The sequence below is a fragment of the Balaenoptera ricei genome, chromosome 6 (genome assembly GCF_028023285.1).
Source record: "Balaenoptera ricei isolate mBalRic1 chromosome 6, mBalRic1.hap2, whole genome shotgun sequence".
Classification (NCBI taxonomy): domain Eukaryota; kingdom Metazoa; phylum Chordata; class Mammalia; order Artiodactyla; family Balaenopteridae; genus Balaenoptera; species Balaenoptera ricei.
The window spans coordinates 69,994,074-70,015,307 of NC_082644.1; the positions used below are offsets into that span (position 1 = coordinate 69,994,074).

The 21,234-nt window shown below is 41.2% G+C and overlaps 1 protein-coding gene across 5 annotated transcripts in view; it reads right to left on the reverse strand.

Moving 5' to 3' along the window:
* Window positions 1-21,234, reverse strand: part of SMARCA2 (SWI/SNF related, matrix associated, actin dependent regulator of chromatin, subfamily a, member 2) — a 176,318-nt gene that overhangs the window by 15,606 nt on the left and 139,478 nt on the right. For 4 of the 5 annotated variants that reach the window (XM_059924823.1, XM_059924825.1, XM_059924826.1 and 1 more), the window contains exons 28-30: window positions 18,226-18,443; window positions 10,116-10,169; window positions 320-425 (exon numbers count right to left, since the gene is read on the reverse strand). In XM_059924823.1, coding sequence (XP_059780806.1) covers window positions 320-425; window positions 10,116-10,169; window positions 18,226-18,443 — 378 coding nt within the window. The remainder of the gene's footprint in view (window positions 1-319; window positions 426-10,115; window positions 10,170-18,225; window positions 18,444-21,234) is intronic. The other variant, XM_059924827.1, reaches the window with a different exon arrangement.

The following is a 21,234-nucleotide window of genomic DNA, read 5'->3' on the forward strand; positions in this document are numbered from 1 at the left end:
CCTCCCACGTGTATTCCTTCTTGTAAGGGGGAGTAAGGAGCATATGATGGGAACCAGGAAGAGCAGTGGGATCGAGGAAGGAGTCTGGAACTTTTTAAATAAAATGCAATATAATCAATACGAGCTCTCAGTATATTGATTTAATAACATACATTTAAAGGCACAAGAACATCCCGACCTTTTTAGTGCCGAGCCCTGGATGGGTGTCAGCGGCAGTCAGATAGGTTACCACTGTCAAGTCCTAACTGTAATCATTTCAATGAATTTACACTTCTACTTTATTTACTTAAAAAATAAAGTTCGTAAACAAAGGATCTACCTTTATTTTTTTGAAATCCACCGGTTTCCTAATTAATTCATAGTATTCTGGTAATTCTTTTCTTGAAGGTAACTGAATGAAGACTTCACTGAGCTGTCGCCCTGAACTGTAGGGGGGCAGGGGAGAAACGAACAAAAACATAACAGATCATGCACTACAGAGAAAAACTTGTATTTTATTTCAGAAAAATGTCAAAAAAGCAAATGGCATCCCATGCATATAAACATGGGGCTCTTCAAATCAAAGAAAATCCTACAACTATATGGGAGATTAATGTCCCCAGTGCTAACTTCAAAATCACATTAGAATACCAGTAGATCTCCACTTCTGTCATACCTATGGGAAGTCCACTGTGGATTTCTCTTTCAGAGTGAACCTCTCTTCAGTTTGATACAAATATTTAAAGTGTCCCATTCCACCAAAAATTCCATTTCTAAATGAGTAGTAATTGACTTGGTAAAAAAAAAAAAAAAAAAAAAAAATACTGACTTTATTTCCATATCCCTTTGTTTTCAAATCCACTTTATATTCAGAAAATAATATGTTAGAATATACTCTGGAAACTCAAATGAAAAGCTTTCGTATGTACCAGGGACTGTCTATCTTTTCAGTCTTACTCCTCCTTAGGGCATTTTTCCACACTGTGAACTACACAAACCTTTATGATTATTTGCCAGTGGAACCCCTTCATCTTGCCTAACTTCGTTTTGTGTGTATGGAGTCATTTGTGCTGAAAAGAACAAACATATTTAGCAAGCATGGCTGCCTCATGTTCCTGGGATCAGTGCTGTACCCTCCCCGCAAATTCATGGTAGCTTTATTTGAAAGCACATTTAAGAGCAACGAACGCTTAGCATTTTGTAACTTTGAGAAACAGGCTATAAAGCAATGTAAGCATTTAGCATCACTCAATGTTAGAAGCAGACATGGTCAAAGGAACCAGATGTTCATAATTTAGGTTCAGGACCCTCATATCTGACTCAGCCTATCCAGATCAATAACAGCTCGGAAGATACAGTACAGTCATTTTTCACAAAAATCTCGTTTCCCTTATGATGCCATCTCTACTTCCTTTGTGAAGGCAGAAATATTAAAAACAAAACAAAACAAAACAAAAAAACCCCCCCATAAATCGCTGTCATGTAAATTTTGGAAGGTGATTCTAGGAGTGTGTGAGAATGCTAGAAGCAGCGGCAGAGGATGAGTGACAATATGCTGTTTTAATCTATAGTCCCAGTCATATAATTAAAAAATAATCATAATGACACTTATCATAAAAAAGGCATGCGCAGTAACTCAAATGGTTGCCTAGCAACCAGTGGGGAAAATGCTGAAGTGCAAAGGGGCCTGCATAAATTAACCGAAAACCCTGTCAAAGGGATGGGCGAGTTTTTCTGTGATGCTGGGTGAGTGTTTTGTTTTATTTTATTTTTTAATGCACATATGGGCCTCATGAATACTAAAACCAGGGGCCAACACAAGAGGCATAAGAAGACTGCAGTTTGATAGGAAACTGAATTTTAAGATTATCATGGCAAGAACCAAGGTGTTCTCTTACCCTCCGCCACCCCTACCACCCCACCCCTTCCAGGTTGAGAAATGCATTTGTACCGCCATAAATTATATCACACAGTATATGACAAAAACTGTTTCATTTGCTATCACCTTCAACATAGGGCCACAATCTCTGGTCTGTTTTTCTTTCTCCCATTCTGAGACTTAAATACACAAACATCTCACCAGTCTGTAAATGAATCTCTGAAAGGCCGTAAGAGGAATTTATAGATATTCATTTTTCTATTTGTATCAGTGACTTCTTTATAATTAGCATTCTTTATACCCTAGCAACAGAGAGTCAGACCTCTTTGTGATTCTGGATTTAACACCTGACCCTCCATGACATCTTCAGTGTCATTTTCTGCATTGCCAACAGATGGTGTCATTTTTCTATTGACGGATTACAAGTACATCTTTGCTTTGTACACCTGTGATGGACGTACTCTTAATTTCATCTCTGCTACTGGTGAAATAAGAAATAAGCAGTTTGCACTGAGAATGTGATAGAGCTCTTTCCAACAGGGGCAAAATGGCTGAAACAGTCTTGGTCTGATGTCCTGTTCTTAGGACGCAGAAATCCTACACCCTATAAGGAGACAAGTCCAGAGTTATCTGTGCTCACAAAGGAGAGAGGTGAATGTTCTGAGACTTGGGGCCAATACTGTAAAATGACATAAATTTATTCAGTTTTAAAAATAAAGGCTGGGCTTCCCTGGTGGCATAGTGGTTGAGAATCCGCCTGCCAATGCAGGGGACACGGGTTCGAGCCCTGGTCTGGGAGGATCCCACGTGCCACGGAGCAACTAGGCCCGTGAGCCACAACTACTGAGCCTGCGCGTCTGGAGCCTGTGCTCCGCAACAAGAGAGGCCGCGATAGTGAGAGGCCTGTGCACCGCGATGAAGAGTGGCCCCTGCTTGCCGCCAACTAGAGAAAGCCCTCGCACAGAAACAAAGACCCAACACAGCCAAAAATAAATAAATAAATGACTACTATCTTAAAAAAAATAAAATAAAAAATAAAGGCTCCGTGGCTTAATATTCCCATCTCACTTCCTTTATTCCCCCTGCTAAGAACCAAGGGCCTGAGCTGAAGGAGGACTTGGACGCCATGTAACGAAGTCTTCTCGTGGTCCCATTGGAACCATCTCCATTCAAACACCTCAGTCTGGATTTCGAAGCCCTCCTCAGCTCCTTCTCTGTAAACCCTGATTATACTGCTGACTTGACTCTTCTGGTCAGAATAGCCTCTCTCCTGTGTACCCCCAAGAACCATGGCCAATCCTCCCTTTATCACAAATTCCAAGTCTCCAGGCTTGACCCACCTCTCACTCCACGGTTAGAACGTTCTCTATCCTTTTCTCCCTTCAAATATTCCATTATCCATTCAGGATCAAGAATCCTTCTCCCAAAAAAAAATGGAAGAAGTTTTCCTCAATATTAAACCAACTTTCCTCAATATTAAACAACTCCTGGTACCTTGCTGCTCAGAACTTAATTCTATGCATGCTGGTTTTTTTTCTCTCCTCCACAGAGTGCGGGAACACTTTACATGCAGTCAAAACCCCTCCCCCATCTCTATCAGAGGGGACAGTTCTGATGGTGACCCTGGGCAGGAAAAGTCCGGTGGTCCTGGAGGACATCCAGCTTTTATATAACCTACAAAATGCACTGAGGTAGCAGGACCACTTCCTAATGTTGCTATGGTAACTTATTTTTTCCCTAAATTAAAGGTTAAAAAAAAAAGGTAAATAAGAAAAAGGAAGTGAAGCAGCCTGACAGAGTTTTGAATTCTTGGCATTTCTTTCTCAAACTTAAGCTGCACAAATGCTTTTTCATTATACCTTTTCAAATACTTGTTTTTCACTGCCAGGAAGTTTTTTTTTTTTTTTAGTACAGAACAATGGACTAATTGTACAATGGTTTGCAAAAGGTGTTCCGTTTCTGTTGAAATGCTTATCCTTACCCCCAAGGTATTTTCCATTATGTCATTTTACACATTTAAGGCCTAAGTATAAATTGTTATCTCAAAGTGTGCTGTTTGCCATGACAAAAGTGATACCTGTCCCCCTCCTCCAAAATGGTCTGATTTCATACAACGATCTATCACAATGAGAAACGTGACCCTGGTAAGACGTAGGGTGTTGGGGGCGAGGAGAATAACCTAAAATACAAATATACAGGAACCCACTGCACTTAACAGAGTTTACAGGTGCTGGTGGGCAAACACATTTCCGTTCCACAGAGACGAAAGGGCAAAGGGACACCTGGCTATGTTGTCATGGTGTATGAGATGGAAAAGCCCTACATGCCACTATGTTAATGGTGGTTTGCAAACCCTGCATGTACAGCTTACACACACATACACACACACACACACACACACACATACACGAGATCTGCTTTGCTATGCTTCATCTGGGAACCAATTTTTCTCCCATTACCTCCACAAACCGAATGGCAAGAATTTCACCTCTATACTACTGTGACTTTAAAATGATGACTACAGACGTTATAAATATCACATAAACATCAGCTCTACCTTTGATTACAGTTTAGGTAAAGCTGGAAGAGTGCATAAGGCTGTAATACTAGCTTAGAAACCTATTCCTTTAAAATGCTGGCCAGTATGTCTTTCATAATATTGGTTGAGAGTCCTTTTTTTTTTGGCTGCTTTATGATTTGTCTTTTTACCTGCCAAAGCTGATCTGTTGACAAGAACTCCTAATGGATACTCCTGGAAAAGTGATCTTAACTAAAGCTGACATAGGTTTTGTTTATGTTAGTTAATGAATATAAAAATGTGGTTATCTTGCCTCCTTAAGAAAATGACGTCATGATTTACAACACCCATTTGTAGTTGGAAACGTTTTACAGAAAATTATTACAGTCCTAAAGGAATCAAACATAGGAAATCATTTTGGGAAAAAAACCCATAAAAATTGGGTCAGCATTGGAGGGCAGTAGGTGAATACGTGTCTTTTTTTCAGGGTCAGATTCCTATAGGGTTTAATAAATACCATTTCAAAATGCACTTAGACCTGAGTAGCACCCTGCATATCTAGAAAGCCCCCAGAAACCTGAGCCAGTCACAGAATAGGTGTCAGAGTACCCGCACTCTGCATTCTCTACTGAGGTCTCTCATCTGAGTCTTACTGAGTATTGACTGAGAATACTGATAATTCCTAACAAGCTTGGAAATCTGACTTCCCAGCTTCTTGAAGCATATAGGATGTAATAGCAAAACAGAATGGGATGTGGGTTGACTTGCTTTTGATATGGGATGGATAGCTGTAAAAATCACCCCAAGGGTTGTGTTAAGGACTAGGTATCTAATGTGCCTGAGTTATCAACCAAAATGAGGTTACATCAGGTTTATGCAAGGTAAATGCCCCCATGTTAGGAGGCTTAAAGGGCTTCTCAGCTCAATAAGAAAAGCAGCCAGGCTTTAACAACAGTCTTCAATGTAATCACACTCTGATGTATGGTTTTCCTGTTGGTAATCTACTCTAGGCTGGAATATGGATAAAGATATATATATATTTTATATGTACACGTAAAGATGTTCATCACAGCAATATTTAAAGTAATTTAAGGCAGCCAAAATGTTAAACAATTGGGGGAAGAAAACAAGTAATGGAATGCTAGCATCTAAAATTATGTATTTTTAAAGTATGTGCCTTAAAAAACAGAAAAAATGCTCATTATGACATTCAATGGGAAAAAACAAAACAAAACAAAACCCCAAAGGATATCAAATTGTAAATGCAATACACATTCAACTAGGTTTTTAAAAGGGCATGAACTAAGGACCAGAAGGAGAAATGCCAGAGCATAAATAAACATTAATAATAAGGTACTCTTGTTCAACAAAATGAAGATTTACAATCTAATGTAATTTGGAACCATACTGTCATCCATAAATAAAGTAGGCCTCAAACACTTTTATGGGTTACCTTCTTTGAAAACATGCTATAAGTCAAAAATCTAATTTGATTTTTCCCAGAAAAATGTCATCCGAGGGCATATGACCGACCTTTATTTATATCACCATAAACAGCACAGTTCATCAACTGGCACCTTTTAACTCTCCCATATAAAGCCAAATAAATAGAATAACAGAACAATAATTCCATACATTTTTTATTTACTATATTACAACCAACAGAATCTACTGTATGAAGTTCCTATTTACTCCTTCAGAATTCTCTCATGGAACTTACGACTGCAAATCAGAGGTGATCACCTGGACATGAGATTCAGGGAGTATTGTTTATTTACTTGTTTATTTAGACAAGCATTTTGAGGAGACGACTGAGAAGACTTATCATCTATCACCTGACTTTTTAGAAATATTGACTCGGGATGCCTAGATTCTTCTCCTCTTTTTCTCACTCGACACTTCAGCATAGCAGGTAGAGGCACAGAATCCTAAGTGTCTACCTGTCTCAATGTGATAGACACAATGGTCACGCCGTTTCATCAGCTTTTGTCACCTCATCTTGGAGACCCGGAAGTGACTCAGAGGATGCCTTCCTTTCAAACGGTAAGGACACACCTTCCCTTCCACTGAATGTTCTGTCCTTCGGTCTTCCCCCGGGTCTCTAACTTCATAATGTTAAAAAAAGGCTTCAGAGCTTTTGGCTGAATTGTGATCAAACTCAAAATCACAAAGCTTTTGCAGGCAAACAAAATCAACTGCCTCTCCACCTGAGCTGCAAATCCCAAATGTCACTTTGTCAAAGGGGTGTGTGTGTCGTAGCAGCCACCCTGAGTGCTGCTTTTTCCTATAATGGCCGTTTTAGGAAATTCTTAAGGAAGACATATGAGGTATGATTCTAAAGGAACAAGGCAGATATTTTTCCCATGAATACACACGAACATTTATGCCCAAATAACTGCCCTCTTTCAGAGCAATCCATTTCTAAATCAAAAGACAGAGAGTGGTTACGAAGACAGTTTATCAGCCCTGTAAGAAAATCAGTTTTGCTGTTTCCAGCTGGGACTGCTTCCCCTCCCTCAGAGAGAGGTCATTTATGCTGGTTGTCGTGAAGCTTTGAGAGGCAGAGACCCTGGGCTCCTGGGCCAGGCTGATGCTGGAAGCCTCGGGGAGGCTTTCTGTGCCTCAGAAAGCAGATGGACCACGTTTATTTGTGGGCTGCCCACCTGCTGTATGTGGGTAAAATTGGCTGAGCATCATTAATAAGTGTCAAGTCACTAGGAGTCAAAGCAGCTTATTCCAGTACACATCTGAAAGTATCAATACTTTTAAGAAGGACAAAATAAAGTTCTAGAATCCACATTTCCCTGAGCTGATTCTCTCTGGACTAAGTGCAACTTCTGAGCTCTAAGTCAGCATTTCCCAATATGTGCTCCATGAAACATGAGCTTAATGGATTATTAATAGTGTTCCCTGAAAAGGGGGCTTCACTGGTCAAATGAGTTTGGGGAATGCTGGGTTAGACAAAGTTCAGCAGGCTACTTTACACAGAACTTCCCAGAGCCTCTAACCATGCTGGGAATTCTCCAAGAAGCTCCAGGACTAGAGTTTGAGGACCACACTCTGGGGAAGCATCACCCAGGACATCAACTGAGGTTCTGACTCCCCCACGCTGCTAGTACACAAGATAGACGGCCAACCCTGTCGCTGAGCCCTAAGTATCCAAACAGAATAGATGAAGAAAGGCTCTTCACCTACAACTAAGATTCTCTAAGTGTATCCACTTGGTCACACTTGTTATTTCATGGCAATTTCTCTGTAATCTAATTAAATGCAAAGGGGCTTGAGCCTGAGATCCGGTCACAACCTCCCTCCCCCACTTAAAGAAATGCCGAATGTCTGGTGCCGATGTTGCTAAAACTAAATTTTGACTATAAGAGCTTCTTAGCCGGTCCTGAAGGGACAGTCAATACTAACAACATAATCACGACATTCAGGGCTGTTAATAGCCATGGAGGGAATTTAGATTTCCTGGGATGGAGTATGTAGGGCTGGGTACCACATGCCACCTTTCTTTTCAGCCATATTTCTGTAAATGTAAATTTCACTTACCACTCAGATTCACTTACCGCTCAGGACAGAGAACCAGGAGTTATCCTTAAAAAGTTCTCCATCTCTCACATCTGGTCTGCCCTAAGTCCTGTCAATCATACCTCTGAGTACTTGTTCTCTCGCCTTCATCCCCATCGCCATGTCCAATGCTATGCCCCTCTTCCCTTGCACCTGAGGACCCAGTCATACTGAGAGACGTGTGGTCTCTAGAAGGGGTCCTGCTTTTCCATACCTCCTCTCTGGCTGCCTACACACATGGGTCTCAGCACCTTGGCTGCCTCCACCCACCCCACCCCCCATCTGCTTGGGGGATTTCTACTCCTCCCACAAGCCACCGACTGACTTTGCTTTCCCCCTTCCTACCCTCCCACTTGGCATGTACACTTGATTCATACCGTAGATGTGCGTTATTCCTTCATATAACTCTTTCCAACTATGCTTTAAGGCATTCCATTTTACTCATTACCCCCCCCCCACCCCGCCCCCCATTCTCAATACTTACACAGAGACTGACACATCGAAAATGCTCAGTGCTTTTGAACACATGGAGGGATTTTTTTAAAAGAATGTTTAAAAATTAATCATAAGGCAAGCTCTGAACAACATGTCTTAAACTCGGGTTTCTGGGGAGAAGAAGCATATGTGACAGTATGGGACCAGACAGACTCTGAAGAGTCCTGAGGAAGCAAACATCAAGCCCCTTCTATGCCTCTGGAAGTTGCAGCTTAAATGTGTCTTCAGTAAAAGGATTTATCTGGATCCTAACTACATATGGTCATATCGTCCCCTCAGAAAGCCGAGGCTTGACACTGGGGGCTCTTAATACCCTTTAAAGTTATTAATCCACTTTTCATGGTCACATGATTATTTTGATGGAAGAGGGGATATGGGTGAAGGAGCTTATGCCTGTCCTTGTTCACTGCGCTGGGCGTTTAGCCTATATCATGCCTTTTAGACCATAAAGCCTCCTTTCTACATGGTTGAGCTGGAAAGATTTACCCTGTTAGTTCATTATTTCAAGCCGCAAAAAGTCAAGTGTTTCTTGTTTCAGTTCCGAAATTCGAATCCAGACTGAGTTCTTTCTCGTAATGGCAAAAACAGAACACCATTCTTGATGCCTCTTAGTACACAGTATGGCTTGTGTGTCTGGCTTCCAGGATTGCTCACTGTTTACAATAAGAAATACCCAAAACTGACAACCTTGCCCACCAGTTTCACCTCCGCACAGATATGGGTGGGTACAAATCACCCCCACGTTTAATCTCCCTATATAAAAGGGAAGGCCACAACTGGTGATGGTATTTATTCTGAAATAGAGGACACAGCTTCAATTCTTTTGCCTCCTGGACCTAGACTGGATCCTATACTAGTGGGGAAAGAAGTGCCATAAAGGATGTCATTGAGTCAATTGACAAAAGTAGGATATGGATGGCAAAGTACTGTATCGATATTTTTTTTAAAGTACAGGCTGACCAAAAGGGGGAAAGAAATGTTATTTTCAGTATACTAATAACAACTCCTAACCCTGGCAAATCATGCACATCCCTCTTTCCTTCTCAACTAACATCATCTCAGTCTCGCAAAACCTCTAGGAAAAAAACACTTCTGCTTTCCACTCGACAGAAGCAGAGGCACACAAAGGTTAAACAAGCTGCCCGAGGATGCTTAAGACCGTACACGACAGGTAAGCCCAGAAGCCACGCCTTGAACCCCACCTGGTGCGCAGACCCTCTGCACACGTGACTGACTCCACAACGTCAGACAGGGTAGGCACGCGCATGGGGCACCCCAGGTGCTTCTCAGTAAGCTTCACAACCAAGACAGCATGGAGTTAAGAGGCCCGTGGGACGTAAGACAGAAGCTGCGCTGAAAGTGGCGGGGGGAAGCAACAGAAACCCATGGCCGAGTGATGCTGGGGGGACCGTCCCGCTCAGTGGTGACTCCTGATGCCTCTGTAAGGAGTGCAGTTACAGGATGGACATGCCCAAATTAAAGCACTGCACAAAAACTTCAAAAGCCAGGACAGGTGTTTGAGAATATCTGTGCCTCCATCTCCCACTCCAAGGAGGGGTGGTCAGGAGGCCACTGGAGAAATTTGCTTCCAAAGGCCCAGTCTTTAGGAGTCAGTCTGTTTGGTGGACCAAGGGATACCTGTATTTAGAGACCCGGGAATACAAGACAGATCCTGACCTGTTTCCTTCTATTTCCAACTGAGAATTACTGGGCACCTTCTCCACGTTACACCTGTGGTAGAGTAGAAAGAACACTAGAGTCAGAAGACCTGGGTCCTCGTCCCAGCCCGGGTCCTTCCTCTTAGGTTGGTGACCTCGGGTAATTCATTTCATGCTCCAAGCCTCAGTCTCCTCACCTACCTGCCTTGCCAACCTCGGGGGACTGTTGGGAAGATTACTGGGGACGTTTCCTGCTTCTCCCGAACGCGTAAATGCCTGTTACTCTGTCTCATTTCCCTCCACACGTTTCCATCCGTCGTTCTAGAAGCAGCGGAGGACAGGCAGCGTTTGCATGGCGGGGGCAGGGGGTGACCTTAGGAATGTAGCTTCAGCCTATCCGAGTCTAGCTGCTCACTTGTAAAGTGGGGATAATACTCACCTCAGGAAATGGCTGTGAACCCTCAACAAGATACTGTGCTTTGTTACAGCAGCCAGCACACACAGGGTGCACCGAACCACGGCCTAACCTGGTTTCTGAACACCATCTAGGTAGTCAGCTCTCCTTCCCAGACCTCCATTCTTTTCCAACAGATCACCAAGTTAATGATCTTCAACTGGAAATGACAACCACCACGTGAGGTCTCTGGCCCTTCTCCAGGCCTCTAGGGAAGCCTCTTCTTATTAAGGATTGTGCAACTGCGCCGCTGGCGTTCCTCTGTGTGGCGGCAGAGACGCGGCTGAGAGGTGTGTCGCGCCCTGGGAGATCCCTCCATCCCCTCCAGATCTTACTCCAGGCCAAGACGGTGCCATCGGCATACACAGCCCACGTCTGGCCACTTACACATCCTTCCTCAGAGACCTTACCCACCATGCCCTGGGAGAGCGGGAGACACTACAGGAGGCGCAAAGCATAAACCCAGGAGTGGCGAGGCGGAAAAGTACAGGTGATATTGGAAAAGCAGAGAATCGGGTGGAATGTCTGACATACAAGGGAGAGTTGCACGTTGGAAGATGAAGTTGGGAAGGTCCTGGGGCCAGGTTGTGGAAGACTATCTTTCCCACGGTAAGAAGTCTGGTTGCTATCAGGTAGGCAATGAGAAGTTACTGGAAGTTCTTAAGTAACCACTGACAAGAGGGGGATCCATGAATCAGAAGCAGGAGGAGAAGCAGGCAGCATGCAGCCGTCCAGGCACGGCCAGCGACGATGGTAAGGACCTGATGCAGACAGCGGGTGAGGACACGGAAGTGGTGGGGGGCCTGGGAGAAATGCTGAGGAAACTCTGTATGTAAGGGCGTGTTAGGAATAAGGCACAGAATTGGGACCACTTTTCTCCCAACACACTGGGGACCCTGAGTTGATGACGGTGTTAACCAAGGGGATACCGAAGCTGAAATAGACCGTGTTGTCTCAGAATGTGTGATAGTGAAGAGCATTCTGTAGACATGTTACAGGACATACTGCAAATACTTTGGAGAGAGATGTGGGCATGGTTCTATGATCTGACACTAACGGAGATTACACCTCATCGGGGAAGGAAGGCTCTGATCAAAGGAAATTCCAACAGAATGCTTTCGAATGATTCTGATAAGGAGTATGTGGGGACAGGGGACAGACCTACACGGGTCAGCAATCTGACTGAAAAAAAGTACAAACACAACAAAAAAGCATATTAAATGATGGTACGGATTTGGCTTTCAAAATGTATGTTACTACAAATCAGTTTTAAAAAGACAGTGTGAACACTGGTGTGATTAGTCCATCTTGGATGGAAGACTCAGGATGATGACAACTGAGGGAAAGCCTTCGACATCATAAATACCTAAATACGCTTCAGGTAAAGCACTTTGGAGAGATAATATTGGAATAAGAAAAGACAACTTTTTAAAGTAAGAGCCCATCCCTTCTGGAATATGGGTTGACTATATGTGGGCCTTTAAGACAGTAGCTCAGCCTTACTCAAAACGAGGGAAATGCTACAAATGACTTTCCATCTGTATATAGGAATTTGTGTACAGGAATTAAACAAGTCCACTTAGTCCTTAGGTTTGCAGTATTCCCAAGTCCTTAGAAAGGACTATAATGTAATGGGGTAAAATGCCGGCTCTCTTTTCCCAGGTAAATGCAGTGATAATGATATATATATATATCATATATATAAAAAAATATATATCATATATATATAAATATATATATGATATATATATAAATATATATATCATATATAAATATATATATGATATATATATAAATATATATATATCATATATATAAATATATATATGATATACATATATATATATTTTCCCTCCCAAAAGAGACCATAAACTCAAGATAATGTTATTATATTCTTATATAAGGGGCTCACGTGACCCCGCCTTCCCTGAATCCCCCAGGCCACCTGCCTGTTCAGTACCATCCGGGCTATCTCCTCTACCGCATGGCGAGCTAGCGGAGGTAAGTACCGTGAGTTTTTTTTTACCCTCTGGCCCTCAGGGCTGGAAAGAAGGGGGGAATAATGCAATTAATATTTCCAGGATCAATGAATGATTTTCTACAATGTGGGGAGAGCTAAGATTCAGAAGAAGCTGAGGCCTTCCACCATTCCTAGGGAAGTCATCAGTGTTTCTTAAAATGAGGGGCAAGAAGAAGACAGTCTAGCCTCCGGGAAGAGAGCAGAGCCTGAAGGGCATCAGGTATCAGGGAGGAAGGAGCCGTCTGGCCACCCCTGGCTGCCCCCACCGTGTGCCAGGGTCAGGCAGGTCTCTCCCGCCTCCATCCTCAGAGCCGCACCTGAAGTCCAGACCCGCCTCCATCCGCACCTGAAGTCCAGACCCTCTGCAGACAGCGGGGCCCATGCTCGTAGTACACTCCTGCTAGCCTTCACACAACTGTCAGAGGGGGAGGAGGCGGCGATGACCTCCTCATATTCTGTTTCCAGACTCTTCGGGAACATGAACGACGCTCAGATTTGAAAAGCGAGGCATACTAAATGCTGAACAAAAGCTACGGATAGGAGAGTCGATAGAGCATATCAAGAAGCTTCAAATGAGTTCAAGTGTCCAGTTGCAAACTAATTACATCCTGAAAGTGTGTAGATTGCTTTTGCTAATGATGTTTAAGAAATCACAGAGAATAGAAATGGAATCGGAAGACTAAATGTCCCACTTTCAAAAGGAGAAGGGAAACTCGAGACGGCTGTGCTTGATGTGGACCCTTGGTCAAAATTTAGAGGAAATTATTCAGATGCCACAGGGCTACAGAGAGAAGATAAGTAACATCATTAAGTACCGGTAGGGGGTCCCTTAGAAAAAGCCATGGCAAGCTAACCTCATTTCATTCTTTCGGCAGGGTTTCTAGGTTGATGGATTGGAGAGGCCACAAACACGGTATATCTTGGTTTTAGCATTTTTTGATAACCTTGAGAAAGGATAGATGAATGTGGGTGACATGATAGCGTGGTCATGTGAGTTCACAGACAGTTCACCAACTTTAAAGATTACTGATTAATAAATTCACGTCAACCTTAAGTGATTTTCAGGGGCATGTTATAGAAGACCTGCCCTTTGCCCTTTAGAAGTTCCTTCGCAATAGCTTATAGCAAATCTTCGGATGACAACAACTTAGGAAAACAAGTAAACGTGGTTTGGTTTTGTTTTTTAAAAAAAGGCATAAAATAATCAGTGTTACATCAATAGACTAGAATGGTGGTACAAAAATCAGTAAGATGAAACTACATAAGAATAAGTCGATACAGGATAAAAAAAAAATCAGAGGTTTAGCTGAAGGCTAACCTTGGCAGCATTCACGTGAGAAAAGAACTGTGTGTATGTTTTGCGGGAGAGGGAGTTTTTCAAGAAGTCGTGTTTTCAACGTGAGTTAACTCTGAGTCAAGGTTGGTGAAAAATGTTAACACGCTCCTGAGTTATGTTAACAGAATTTTGGTGTCCAGAATAAGGAGGTTCACCATCCTGCAATTAGCCGCCATCGGAATACCTCTGGAGTTCTGGGTGCTATGTTTTCAATGGGACACTAAGAAAGTAAAATGTGTCTAAGGGTGGGGCAGGGTGGGGCGGGGTTGGGGGCGGGGTTGGGGGCGGGGACCGGGATGGCTGAAAGTCCAGGCATCAATCAGACAGCAAAGTGAGGTGTTACAACCCCAAGGAGAACGTCCTGAGGCAGGTACGTTTATGAATATTTTAAAGGACATTTCTCGGAATGAGAACAGATTGACTCTTGTCGTGTTTAGAGCTGTCCTTTGGTGCCGCGAACGGCTTCCTGACACAGTGAGCTAACGCTGGGCATGTCCGCACAAGGTTAGATGATGGTCTGCTAGAGGCGATGCAGGAGGACACACCTGGGAAACTGGACCAGGGAGAGCTAAAACCACTTCTAACACTAAGAATACCCCCTAGGACTCTCCCTCCTTATCCAACTAACTATAAGCCATGTCTCTAGACTTGGAATAGCTCCACCAGACTCAGACCCTGCTTTTTCACCATCACCATCTCTTCACAGGGGCAATTTTAAAGGATACAGATGCAAATTAGGATGAATCCCTTTTCCAAGAAAAAAAAAGATCTTAGGTTAAATATTATATAAAGGGAGAATATAATTTTAAAAGCCTTCTACATAAGCATGCTTAACAAAGCCTTCCAATAATACTTCATATCAAGTTTTCTATTTGGAGAAATAAAATGGTGGGAATGGTAACAACAGATCAGTGCTACATCTAGTAGAGATTACCACAGAAAAATTTTACATTTGTGAATCACACAGAATTATTGGCTCTCGGTGGGGGGAAGAGGGGGTCACATTTTTTAAAAGCATCCCCCTAAAAAAAATTAGGACTGGCACTGAAAACGAAGGCAATAAATAGACACAAATTATCCTAGTTCTTTTTAAACAATAAAAATACATCTGTCCCAGAATCATGCAAGAACTTTGAAAAAAAAAAAAAACTGTCTCATAAGAGCTAATTAATTCTTATGTATCAGTTAAATATAGATGGCAGTTCTTATTTAATACACTGCTAATGTACATGACTGTCAGAGCTGTAACATTTGACTGAGGTGATGGGAAGGAGGTTAGTCCAGGTGGTACTTCTTTCACAGGTAGGTTGAGTTACTATATTAGTCACTGACTTTACTGGTGCAAAAATCTCAACACATGGAGAAGTACATTTCTCAGCAGCATTTTCTAAAACCAACCAAAAATATGATGTATCTAATTAAGGCCCTCCTAATTTGAGTACCACCTACTTGAGCACCAAATTTGGTAAGAGACATAAAAAACATAAACTGAGTAAGTGCTTTTTTTCTAGAGGATCACTAACACGAAATATACATGGAACATGTAGCAGTGGAGAATTTAGAACATACTTCCCAGAAGTACCTAAACGTGGGCAGTAACAGAATGGGCCTTACCAGGGTACTTTAAGGAAAAGTAAAACAAATAAATAAAACCAGAGAAAGGGGGAAAACAAACAAACGATTCAGTATTCAGTGCTCGCAGGTTGAAATATTTAAATAGCCTCTCCCTATAGTACAAGCAAAGACATGCTCAGTCATCATTCTCAGTGAAGCTGTGTTTTCTGGTTTTGGAAATAACAACATGAAAACCGTATGAGCAAGGACATTTTCTTTATAGTGCTCAGAGCTCCATTCGCCTACCTGATTTGCTATAAATTGTCTGAAAGGCTGATTATTAATAATTAAACTGTTCAAAGAGCTCTATGAACTCATCAAACCTTCCTAACGCCTCCAGAGGCAGGTACAGTAATCATCCCATTTTGTGGACTCGGAAACTGAGGATCAGGGAGGTTAAGTAAATTGCCCAGCTGCCCCACACGTAGTAAATGGTAGAGACAGGATTCAAATGCAGGTAGTTAAACCAAGACAAGAGCTGAAACTACTGTGCTATGCTTAGCTGAGGCTAAAGAGACCTAACTTCAGACTACTCTGTATTTGGGGGTGGCTTCTGGAAAAGTCATCAGCCCACAGCCCTGTGCGCCAGGAAATCACAAACCTAAAAGGCTATGGAGCCAGCAGGTGATATAAAGGAGTGAAGTGGGCCAGGTGCGGAAAACACGATGATAAATGGCAACTGACACTCCATGTTGGAGGGACAATGGTGACCGATGGGGATGGTGGCCACCTAGAGCAGACAGTCTGCAATGGGTTGGGGTGTGGGTTCCATTCCTACTGTTACCTTAGGGAAGGCTAGGTAGAGTGCTGCCAGATTTTTAGGTTTTTCAAAAAAAGGGGGGAGGGGGGAAACCCTGATGTTGTTATAAGAACTCTCTCCAGCTTTATGTGTTTGCAAAAAAAAAAAAAAAAGAAAGAGAAACATGAAATAAAACCATGTGTTGGCAGTACGTGGTCCACTGGCTGGTGACTTCTTTTACACCATTAAAGGAGGAGAGAGCCACCACCTGGCATAAAAGGCCTCGATTCCAAACCTCCAAGGACTTTCTTGGCTCTTCTCAATGTTACAGCAGCCCTAGGCTCACTCAGCAGGTAATGAACACAATGCCTGTTAGATATCAAGGCACACCTGGTCAAAGCCACAGACATTTTCACTCTCCCGGGACAAAGGCAAGAAGTTAGAGGTATGTGCAGAGTGATACTCTCTGCTTATTTTTCTCTACACCAGGGGCTGATAAAATAAGGTGTAACTGTCCAACCTGGCTTCCTGGAAACTACTCCTGCTTCCAGCCAATCCACCAGTACAGCTGGGGAGGAACAGAAACATGACAGAGAGAATTACTGACTCTGGGTTTACAAGGAAGTTTGCATGTTCATCTGGGCAAAGAATGATCTCGTGGCCAAATTTTCCTTCCTAGATTACTGTCATTCCCCTGTGTCAATGAACAGCTCATCCAAACCTAATGTAATGGGGCTGCCCTTTGTGGCCACTTTAGAATTCTCAAAGGGAATGACTTAAAAAAAAAAAAAAAAAAGGAAAATAATAGTGAAAATAGTAAGCAGGGTACCTGAGAGAGCTGGTAGGTAGAGAGAAGCAAGAAATTCTGACCCTTCCACATGCATCTGCTCCTATGTCCCTTTCACCATTTTTGAAGTCTTTATATTTTCTCTAAGGAGCTATCAGTAAAACCCCATGGTTGAAAGTTTCTTGCTTTTTATACTACTTAATCTTCATGGTGAGGTTTTCTTCCTCGTATGAAGACATGCAACTAAAATTACCATGAAGAACTAAAAGCACAACTTAAGTTATTTGTAGTAAACAATTCCAGTTATATAGAGCAACACCAGTTAATGTCAAGAATTTTTGGTAACGAAAAATTGATTCACGCCACTACGTAACTTAGAGGAAAAAAAATTTCAATTTTTCAACTGAAATGAGATGTCATCTTCCTATTAAAACTGCATCACGTGATTACTGAGTAGAAATCAAATCAACTAACCAAAATGTAGCCTAACTAGTTTATCGACTATATAGGGCTGCCTGACACCCTAGAACATCTTTACTTCGGTTTTCAAATAATTGTTTATTGTTTAAAAATGGCCTGGGGATAGTGTCCAGTACAGATTTCTCAAAGTTCACATTCAAAAGTTCCATGAAAAACAGGGAATTTGCTGAAAAACCATCCTGTCTAGGTAGGGTTATGAGAAAGAGGGAGATGGCTTGAACAAGTGCTCAAGGAAAGAAGGAACGGTATTTTTGATGGAAGCATCAGTTTGGCTTAAAACAAAGTCCTAGCATGAATATTTACCTTAAATATGTGATAGGACTCTTTTTCTCCTCTAACACCTCAATCCAAAGGTATAATTTCACTCTCCATCCAATCCTTCCACATCAGTGATGGTATTTTGGAAATCCTTAAGAACCCTTCTCCAGCTTAGGTTTTTTTTTTTTTTTTCTTTAATTTTGTCATCTAAACTCCTATTTCCAAATACCTTAAATAACACCTGGTAAAATATCACACAAACTATCAAGAGCAGCCTCTCTGAATAGAGTACAAGTTTACTGATACCTCTGGAGCAAAAACCATCAAACAGGAGGTAGAAAGGGCCTGGAACCCAGCATACACCTTAATAAATCTTGCTCTGAGGCAGCGTTACCTGTGGTCTTGATGAAGATGATGGAGGTGAAGGAATGAAACGCTCACCTGTCTTTGTAGTTTATCACAGTATCAATGATAGCGTTCATCTGCTTTGTCAGTTTAGGGGGATTTGGTGACAGTTTCTCAGCTGGAGGGCGACCTCTCCTCTTCTTGGCCTTTTCCACATCTTCTTTTGCAGGATCTTTATCCACATTTCTTCGTCTTTTTCGCTTCTTAAGCCGTACTTCCTCTTCCATTTCTTCCAAATTGCCGTCTTCAATGGCCTGTTAATAGGGAATGAAGGAGAAAAATTCAAGACAAGAGAATACCGAAAAGAAAACAATTTACATAAGTAGAATAAAATGAAACTAACAAAAAAAAAAAAAGTAAAAGTTAACAGTAATCAGTGAAGTAAGAAGAAAAAATAGAACACCACCATATTGGATAAATGCATCTTTAACCCAAGTCTATTTCATGAGCAAAATATGTGAAGACCCGAAACACTAATAGCAAAGAATGTGACAAATATGAAAAGATCTATACATTTAAGTGTTTGAAAATAACTAAAACCAAATGACATTTCAGCTCAGTATAAGAAAAAGACCTTTATTGTCTCATTACTGTAGAAGGTAAAAGGTAAACCAAAAAAAGGGGTGAGTGAAGAAAAAATTTCCCTAAGACTACATCCTTACAATCATATAAGCTTTGATCTTCTCTTCTTTGAGGTTTAACATCAATTTATTCGTGATTCACAACATAAAATCAAAATTCCATCCAGATTTTCTTCTAACGTAGCAATTAGTAAACAAGGAAACAGGAAGTACAAAGCCACATTCCTGGGTAAACGCACTTAAATCATCCAGATCAAGAACACACACACAAACAAAAAACACTTTTTTCCAATTACCTGCAAACGCTTGCTTTAAACCAGAGCCAGCAGCACTAATGCAGAGAGATAATAAAATAGCTATAAAAACAACCAGGTATAAAAAGAAACCTGTTCATAAATGGCTAAAAGATCCATGTGACAGACCCAGAAGTTTAAACTTTTTTTCCCCCTAGTAAATCTCAAAACTTAAGAAGAATAAAGGGAAAAAAAAAAACAAAAACAAGAACTGCAAAGAAAAAAACAACAATAGATAAGAGAAAATTTGACCATGGAAAAGAGGATTTTTAAAAAGACCTTGAAATTACATTTCGAGATTGGTTTCTTACACAAAATAACTGATGTTATTTGTTCCTCCTGCCCCTCAATATTGCCTCCAGTATGTCTTGTGGCTGAAAACAGCTCTAATCATCAGGCAATTACCTTCATTTCTCCACAGCACCAAACATGGCTAATATTTATGATCATGTGAGTATAACAATCAATATAAAGAGTGATTTCAGCTCAGACATAATTTCTTTCACTTATGTACAATGCCTTCTGAAAAAGAAAGGTTTTGTGAAGAAAACCTGGTGCAGAACACAAAACAACCTGGCATGTTAAAAATGCCAGTGGGATTAAAAAAAAAAAAAAAAAAAAAAGGTTTTCTATGCATCTTCCAACGTGCAACCCCAGAGAAGCAACATGCACACACACAGAATCCTAAAGGGACAGTCTGAGCCTAGGCCTTAATAATCAAAAGACAATTTCCATCACGATCCTACAGTGTTCAGATGATAACCACTATGAAGGAGGCAGGGTCTGATGGGTTATGAGGAAAAAGAAAAAAGAAAAAAGAAAAAAAAAGCTCCACGTTATTTCATTAATATTCATTTGCCTAAAAGCAGGACACCCACTATACAGCTAAACACACTGCAGCTAAAGCGAAGATCAAGAAAAGGAAATTGTCCCGCAAATCTTGGAGGCTGAACATGCTAATAATAAATACAGCATGCAAGGCTGTCAACAGTTAATGGTACTGCTCTCCTCAAGCACCCAGTTACACACAGAAATACGGAGAACACCGGCTTTTGATGTGTTACACACCTACACATGCCTGGGATGTAGTTCTACTGAATCTTCAAGACGGCAACGAAAAAGGATATTTACCTTACCACTATCAGCAGGCCGGCTATCGGAAATCACAGTTAGTGGGGATAAAATTAACAAGCCAGCAAAGCAGCGAGCTGCTAGTCTCTTCATCAGCTGATCAGGAAAAAAAAGAGAGCTGGGGAAAGGCTATGTTTTCATATACAAGTAATTTTATTTTACTGAAAATTTAATACTGAAAGGATTGTGGATACTCAAATCTGCTGTTTCATTCTACCCACTACAAGGCCCGAAGCCTTCCTCCTTCAGCCTGTTTTAATATTGACAACTACTTATCATATTTTTTTCCCCCTTATTATTCCAGGCAGCAGAATTAGAGATTTTAGCTCAGGTGGTTTCTGATTCTTGCTTGCATTTGAACAATTAAGCCAATAAGAAAACAAATTAATATTCAAATTTATTTTTAAAAAATTAAAACCAGGTATGCTTTTATATTTTTTATTTTTGTATTTTAAAGCTCATTTTAGTGCCTTGTAAAAAATAGGCTGCATGATTTTGGAGCAGTCTAAGATGATTTTTTTTTTTTTTTGGCTAAAAGACTTTTTCATTAAATGCATGTAAGTAAAAGCAATGTGCATGTTCTCAAATATTTTAATACAGTATGTTATTCTCTTTAAAGAAAATCCCGAACAACTGTGACACTTCACTTTCAGTTTCATGCTGTAAAATTTTTCATTGTTTTTCTTTTCTGTGGGATAAATGATGAGGGGGAAGTTGTGAAAAGAATATTTCTACTTTACCTCCTCCCCCCTTAATTTTGCAAAAAAGGAACAAAGCATAAGCTTGTGATATTTGGACTTTTCAATCTCTAAATCTGGGAGTACCTAAGAAGCGAAAACAAATTAAACTGCAAAAAGAACCAGTGAAACGATTTTTATTACAATTGCTAATACGTGCAGATTCTTAGTAAATTTAGGTTTTGGAATCATAAGGAAACACACAAAGTACTGACCATTATTCCCCTTAAATTAAGGTTTTATGCAGGAATGCAGAGAACTACAAAACATCTTCCCTCCTCCCCAAAGACCCCAAACACATCC